Source organism: Lissotriton vulgaris, chromosome 6 (assembly GCF_964263255.1).
Source record: "Lissotriton vulgaris chromosome 6, aLisVul1.2, whole genome shotgun sequence".
Lineage (NCBI taxonomy): Eukaryota > Metazoa > Chordata > Amphibia > Caudata > Salamandridae > Lissotriton > Lissotriton vulgaris.
In genome coordinates this window covers 174,860,658-174,868,672 of record NC_141694.1, presented here as the reverse complement: position 1 = coordinate 174,868,672, position 8,015 = coordinate 174,860,658, and the positions used below count along the sequence as shown (strand labels likewise).

Below are 8,015 nucleotides of genomic sequence, written 5' to 3'. Positions count from 1 at the left end.
AGTGATAGAGAGACCTGGACATCTGAGGAACCCAATATACCCCAATTATGTCTTCATTTTAAACCCATAAATGTGGTAAAGATTACATACTACTTCCTTACAGCACAACAGATGACATCTGTGTACATCACAGCTGCAATATGCATTTTTGGTAATGATACAGTAAAATAGTAATGTTTATCGCCTAAAATAAATCAATGCTGGCACCACCAAAACCTTTATATAGCATGATGTGTGTTATGGTGGTGCCACCAAGCATCCAAAGAAAAGTATTTAAGCACACACAAATGTCAGACATTGAGTGTGAACAGAATTTTTAAATTCTTGATTTAGAATATTCAAGAGTTGACATTGTTATGCAAACTTATATATGTATACATGATTGTCCCTTCTTCAGGTAGCTGGCATTTTCCAAGGAAGATGCTTCTTTTATGATCAAGTGGAAGATGATTCATCAGTCCATGTCTTCCCTGCTCTAGTTCAGCAATTACAGGTAGCTTCACATAAGGTTTTCACAAGGTCATATTCACAATGGTTCCTCATGTCTTTGCAGTTTTGTCCTCTGTCAGAGTAAAAACACTGATTGACTGAAAAAGAAGAAATCACACAATAAGTAAATGGGTGGTGTAATTATTTTGGTTAAATCAAAGTACGCAATTATCAAAGCTGCCAAGTGGCCTCATGTCATGTTGTAATGCGGAACTGCAAGTCCAGGAAAGAAAGTGTTGTTGGCAAAAACAACATGATTGACTAAATGTGTCATGCACCATGTGACAGCTAAGCAATTATTGGAGATCAACCTGTACTCACCCACTTATTAAAGATGAGCATAAGAAGAAAAATTAAGATTATATGGGTAGATAAGATTAATTTTCCTTCTTATCCTAAAGTTTTAATGATTGGAGATTGATCTCAATATGCATATTATTCCCCAGTCCAATTCACTATTTTCTGCTTTGATTTGTTTTGATTATGCAAGCCTTGGTAATACAGAGCAGCTGATATTAGTGCCAATACCCTAGTTCAGATCTTACAATAAGTGCTTAGTTCCATCAGTACAAGACATATCAACTCAGCTATTATCAGTATGTACAGGTAGAAGGTCAGGTTTAATACATCCTCACTATTAGTGCAAGTATCAAAGTTCAAATCATAGTAATTCAGTTGTTATCAGTATCCAAATAAACAGCTGTAGGAAAGTAGGATCTGCTTTTATGGTCACCCCCACTTTTTGCCTTTTGCTATGCTGTGTCTGACTAGTCTGACTTGGATCCTGCTAACCAGCACCCCAGTCACTGTGCTTTATCCCCTAAATTGGTATGGTAAATACTAAGTTACATCCCAGATTTGATACTGGTGTACACTTATCAGTCCCTAGCATCTAGTACTAAGGTACCCAGGGCATAGGACACCAGGTGTCCTCCATGGCCTGAAGCATGTATTATGCCACCCACGAGGGACCACTCAGACTGTAACTACAGGCCTGCCATTGCATTTGTGAAAGCTGGTGCTAGCACCACTTACGAAAGATATTGGTTTTTCACGTCGGCGAAAGGCTTGAAGGATCTTTGCATGTACCAGTGCTGGTTTTCAATGCTGCCGGTTGAATAAACAAGGTCATCATCAACGATACTATTGGGTACAATTTCATATGCAGATGAGTTGGATTTTATAAGGGAACAGAGACTACAGTCCCTTCGATCGAGAAACCAACAAGGACAACAAACAAAGAAAGGAACAGACGGAGGAAACAGAGGAGGCGGTGTGCAAAGCGCAACCGCCAGGGGGCAACCAAAGAGAAGGAATTGGTGCAAATAACAGCAGGATGTAATAACACCATCATCAACCTGACAAAAATAGAGTTGAATAGTGCCGAGAAACAACTGTTGGCACTAGGTCTGAGTTTCTGTCCAGAAGGCAACTTTGGGTGTGTTCAGACTAGGGTTGATGTTTACAAATTTATTTGCAAACCCAAACTACAAAAATTCTTCCTGATCAAGAATCATGGCCAGACCAAGGCAAAGAACACAAGTGCAGCACACACAATACGGAAGACATTGTCTGCTGGCTCAATTACTTTGTTAACTATGCTGCATGCATTAAGTGCGGATTTACCGGAGCCTATAGGAACTCAAATGGTGGCGCAAGTGGGAGGAATCAATATATCTTTACCTAGCAATAGTCCATTTAAAGCAGCATCAACGTTTGTGCCTGTAATACCTAGGGATGCCCTTGACATTTTTCACGACAGAGTCACTGAGGAACTCAAATCCCTTTACAAGAATACGTGCAAATCCAGGATGAAAGTCATTGGTAAAAAGAGAGAATATTTTCAACTAAGGAGGGAATTCAAGGACAATAATTCAGTGGTCATTAACAATGCGGATAAGGGCGGAAACATTGTCCTGTGGGATAAGCAACTCTACAGAGCGGAAGCTTTAAGATAATTAAGTGATTGTGAGTGCTATGAACTTAATAATGGAACATTTGTTTGTAAAATTAACAATGAGTACAAAAATGAACTTTTGAAATGGCAGAGGGAGGGTTTGATTACCAAGAACAAATTCAAGTTTTTCTTTAAAGAATATCCAGTTTTACCTATATTTTATCTTATCCCTAAAGTTCACAAAGGTTTAAATCCGTTACAAGGCAGACCGCTTATTTCGGCAATTAAAAGCACCTTCGAAAGTACGTAAAAATATATAGATTACTACCTACAGGAGTTTGTTGTCAAATTACCCTCTTTTATACAGGAGTCAAGAGATTTCTTAGCTAAACTGAATACTGTGCAATGGACTCATGATATGGTGTTTTTAACTCTTGATATTGCCTCGCTGTACACGAGTATCAAACATGATGATGGTCTCCGAGCAGTGGCTCATTTTCTTAAACAACGGGAGGTTGGTATGTACCAACATAACAAAATGCTCCTGGAGATGATTCAGAGATGCTTATTGAATAATGTATTTATGTTCGATAGCAAAGTGTGCAGACAGAAACAAGGCGTGGCAATGGGGGCATGCTTCTCCCCCAGCTATGCATGTTTACATGTTGGCTGGTGGGAGGAGCATGTCCTCAAGATTAAGCACAAAGCACTTTATGATTTGCATGTATTGCACATGTGGTGGTACATAGATTTTGTGTTCATCGTGTGGAAGGGGAGCAAATAGGAAGCGGGTAAATTTGTGGAGCTCATAAATGTGAATGAGCTCAACCTCACCTTTACTTCCCATATTGGAACTAGTGCCACTAACTTCTTGGATATTCAGGTTACTGTACATGAAGGAGTGATAGAAACAAGTCTGTACCAAAAACCCACAGCGGGTAATACTATATTACACGCCACCAGCTTTCATCCGCATCATACCATATCCAGTCTCCCTTATGGTGAATTTTTGAGAATAAGGAGGGCCTGCAGTTCAGAAAGGGCACTAAGAGAATGGCAGGAAATTGCAAGACTTAGACTCTTGGCCCGGGGATACAAGGGACATAAGTTAGATCAAGCAATGAAAAAAACGAATGAAAAAGAAAGCTCGACATTGCTAAGTGTGGTTCCCAAACTAACAGATCAGATAGACACACAGTTTAGATATGTAGTTTCAGTTGAGCAGGATGAGACCTCCGACTGCCAATGTAGATTTATTTCTACTTTTAGTAAGCAGTCTTACACCATAAGGAAGATTATAAATTCACAATGGCCCATTGTATTGACAGATGGAGTTTTAAAGGAAGTTTTACCATCTAAACCTGTTTTTACTTATCTGAAAGCACACTCTATGAGGAGTGATTTGGTTAAAAACAGTCCTGAGCTCTATAACAAAGACAATTGGCTTTCTCCCAAAAAAGGTTTTTTTAAGTGTAGTACCTGCAGGACGTGTAGATTTAGGGCCAGCACTAACTCTTACAAAAACGCGTTTTCAGATGAGGTTTTCATGATAGGTGGTCATTAAACATGCAAGACAAAATTTGCTGTAAATGCATGAATGGTAAAAGCATGGTTTTTTAATGTTTGAATAAGGTAAGTATGAGTATAGGGGTATATGTTTTGGGGTACTGAGGTATGTGTTTTGGGGTACAGGGGTATGTTTAGGGTTCAGGGGTAGGCTTGGGTTTTGGAGTACAGTGGTATTTTAAGGGTTCGGGGCTAGGTTTGGGTTTTGGGGTACAGGGGTATTTTTAGGGTTCAGGGCTAGGTTTGGGTTTTGGGGTACAGGGGTATTTTTAGGGTTATGGGGTAGGTTTGGGTTTTGGGGTACAGGGGTATTTTAAGGGTTCAGGGCTAGGTTTGGGTTTTGGGGTACAGGGGTATTTTAGGGTTCAGGGGTAGGTTTGGGTTTTGTGGTACAGTGGTATTTTTAGGCTTCAGGGCTAGGTTTGGGTTTTGGGGTACAGGGGTATTTTTAGGGTTCAGGGGTAGGTTTGGGTTTTGAGGTACAGAGGTATTTTTAGGGTTCAGGGCTAGGTTTGGGTTTTGGGGTACAGGGGTATTTTTAGGGTTTAGGGATAGGTTTGGGTTTTGGGGTACAGGGTATATTTATAGGGTTAAGATGGGTTAGTGTTTAAGGGTGTTGGGGTATTTTAAGGAGTAAGGGTGGGTCATGATTATGGGGTGCAGGAGTATTTAAAGGGAGCAGGGTGGGATTAGCGCACGATATGAGACATGGCATGAAGGGCGGAACGTACCATACGCCTCCAGTGTTTGTCACGCCCCCAGCACACGCCCACAGCAGAACGCAGACATGCCCGAAAGGGACTACTTTGCTGGCACGGTTCTTTTACCTTTTAAATGTATATGGTGGGTGTCTGCATGGCCTATGTCCTTCTGCTGCAACTTCCCTTTCCAACATTGTATTGGGTGTTGTGATGGGTGCTGTGGTTCCTGAGATTACCCGCCTCAAAGGTTTGGGCTCTCTCTTTATTATATCAGTATGGATAGTCAACATGTACAAAAACATCAATTTAAATTTTAGAGGCAACAAACTTTGATTAATTAAATAAATAACATAAATTCAATCATTTGACAAGAAAATGACAACATATAAAATTGAATTTAAACAAATTAAACAAAATAGCTTCAGTTTCATTAGCTTTTATTCGATACTTGTATAATCATAAAAAGTACACAATTTAAAAAACAAACAAATCAACGTAAACATAATTTAAAAAAAAAAAAAAGTTAAAAATACATGTATGTCTTATTTACAGTTTAGAGGTTTCCATTCAGTTTTTAAGTTTTGACGTAATTTTATAGTAGCCTTTAGAAAATTCGCTATAGACTTCGCTACATGTGGCGAATCCAAACACTGCAAAAAAAGGAATGCGGGATGACACAGTCTATGACCGGTAGTTTGGAGAAGTGGAAGAATCCAAGATTTTCGTGGAGATTTGTAGTATTTGCAAAAGAAAATAATATGGATTGTTGTTTGAGGAGAAAATCCATCACATGGACAGTTCGTAAGCGTACGAGACCAGTTTTGAACTTCAGGGAAGGAAACTAAGCGAAAGAAGGTATTGAAATGAAATCTTGTTAATAGATTTTTCTCATGATTGGTCAGAAAGTAGGACAGATAAGGTTGGATGCCTTTAACAGGTTGTATTGCACAGATTTGACTATTCGAAGTTTTTGTGATCTCCACCTGATTACGCAACTCTCTCAGGTGGACCAAGCACATTTTCTTAACTGTTTTCTAGAGATGTCTTCGTTGCTAGGAGGGTCGTCAAAATAAGACTTATAGCCAAGGTCATTAAAAAAGTTCCGTACGTAGACCAGCCATGGAATCTTGTACCAATTGGTTAGAGCTAAACAGTCCGTAATCAGGGATCGTGTTAGGTGGCACTCAGGTTTGGACCATATACGTTGCCACAGTAAAATTGGTTGGGAACGGACCGTATCTGTGATGTATTCCATGCCAAGCTCGTTTTGAGAAGCAAAGTTCGGGGCGCTTTGCGGTAGGGCCAGCACGTATTTGATGAAACCGTTCTCTGTTACCTGTAGGGGGTCTACTTGGCCATACCCTCACACGCCTGCACCATAGGTAGCCACACTATGGCATTTAGCATAGTAAACTTTCAGGAGTTCAGGTGGAGCAGGTTTCCCCAATTTTCTCGAAAAAGAAACCAGGGCCGATGTTACACGCTGGAAAAGGAGGTTTCTGCTGGCCATAGCTTGTCGCCAGTTCAAAGCATCATCCACAAGGATACCCAAATATGGATAGACAGAGGTTTTTTCCAGTCTTGTGTTATCCACCAATATTGGTTTAGGGTTTTTGACCCTAGGGCCAATGTGCATGGTAAAAGTCTTTTTTTATGTTGATTTTCAAGCCAAGTGAACCCATAAAATTGCTGTATTTATTAAGTTGTTTTTGAAGTTGGTTTAGTGTTCGAGCCAGGATGACTGAATCATATGCGTATAGCAGTGTCGGTATTGGTCGGTGGTTTATCTGGGGTAGATCCTGGCTCCCTTCCAGCATAGCCTGCTCTAGACCATTGGTGTAAAGGTTGAACAGGAAGGGAGCCAGTACGCAGCCCTGTCTTACTCCTTTTGTTATTGGGAAGGAGCGAGACAGCTCACCGTTGATGCCGAATCTGACTCGTCCTGTGGCATTGGAGTAGAGTTCACGGAGGAAGACTATTAGAGGTGGATCCACTCCGAGGTCGCTGAGTATTTTCCAAAGTTTGTCATGTTGGACGCAGTCAAATGCCGCACTAAGATCGACATATACGAGGAAGATGTTACCTCCTTTAGCGCCAACATATTTCCCAGTTAAGAGGACGAGGTTCAGGGCCTGTTCCACGGTCCCAAGACCCTTCTGGAAGCCATATTGCAGGTCGGTCATGATGTTATTTTCCTGGGCCCAAGATTGTAAACGGTCCAGGAGCACACGACCTGCAATTTTGCCCATGGAGTCCAGAAGGGAGATTGATCTGTAGCAGGCCGGGTCGTTTCGATCGCCCTTTTTAAAAATAGGGAGCAGGATGGATGTTGACCATGACTGAAAAAGCCCAGCGGATGTTACTGCTGCTAAAACCTGAGTGATTATCGGTGACCATAGTTCTGTGTTGTGGAGAAAAATGTCCATTGGAACTCCGTCAGGACCCGGAGCTTTGCCTGGTTTCGATGCCTTAAGTGCTTTAATGACTTCACTATGATGGAAATATATGTTTATAGGATAGATGTTATTCTTCGATATATGGGCATCACTGTGGTCTATTCCTGTTGGGTCTTGTGAAGAATGACCGAAGATTTTGGAAAAGTGCATGACCCAGTCATCTGCCGTGACTGCGACGTCAAAATGGTGCCCCTTTGTACTATCAGCCAGAAAGGGGGATCTTATAACTTGCCAAAATAGAGCACTGTCCTTGCTTTGGCAGCTGTCGTGGAGTTGTGCCCAAAGATCTTTCTTGATTTCTTTTTTACGGTCCCTTCTGGCTAAATTATAGAGTTTCCTTAGGTTGGAGATTTCCTCTGGGTTCCTCATAGGTCTATGTAGGGCTTCTTTTAAGCTTGAGAGGGCCTTTCGGCAAGCTGTGTCAAACCACCTCATAGTGGAGGGCTTGTTATTCTTTGGTTTGGCAAAAAGTTTGTTACCAATTATTTTCAGTATATTTTGGAAACTATCGACGATTAACTGAGATGTGGAGTCTGAAGACAAGCAGTCAAGTATCCAGGGCATGGATTTTTCAAGAATCCTCTCACTTACTTCCACCGGGTCAACCTTGGCCCATTTGACTGTGTAACCTTTCAGTTTGTTCATTGTTAGTGTATTTTGCTTTAAGAGGCTCGTTGTATCAGGGTGTGACTTAGCCATTTTTAGGTTAATTCTTACAGTGAGCGGAAAATGATCACTAGTGGCATCTGTCCCAGTTGTAAAATTGGTTACTTGTCCTTTGAGTGTTTGGGAGGACAGAATAAAGTCTATAGTGGTTAGGAATCCTCTTCCATGGAAAGTAGGAGAAAAAACTTTCTGAGGCTCTACTAGCTCGTTTACAAAGTCCAAATCTAGAGAACATAAAAT

General features: G+C 40.9%; 1 protein-coding gene across 1 annotated transcript in view; it reads right to left on the bottom strand.

The window, feature by feature from the left end:
• Positions 1 to 480: 480 nt before the first annotated feature.
• The window catches only part of LOC147706974 (cysteine-rich venom protein-like), a 135,534-nt gene continuing 127,999 nt past the window's right edge, over positions 481 to 8,015 (bottom strand). Inside the window, exon 7 of the mRNA XM_086925610.1 lies at positions 481 to 587. Within this exon, the coding sequence (XP_086781736.1) occupies positions 481 to 587 (107 nt within the window). The remainder of the gene's footprint in view (positions 588 to 8,015) is intronic.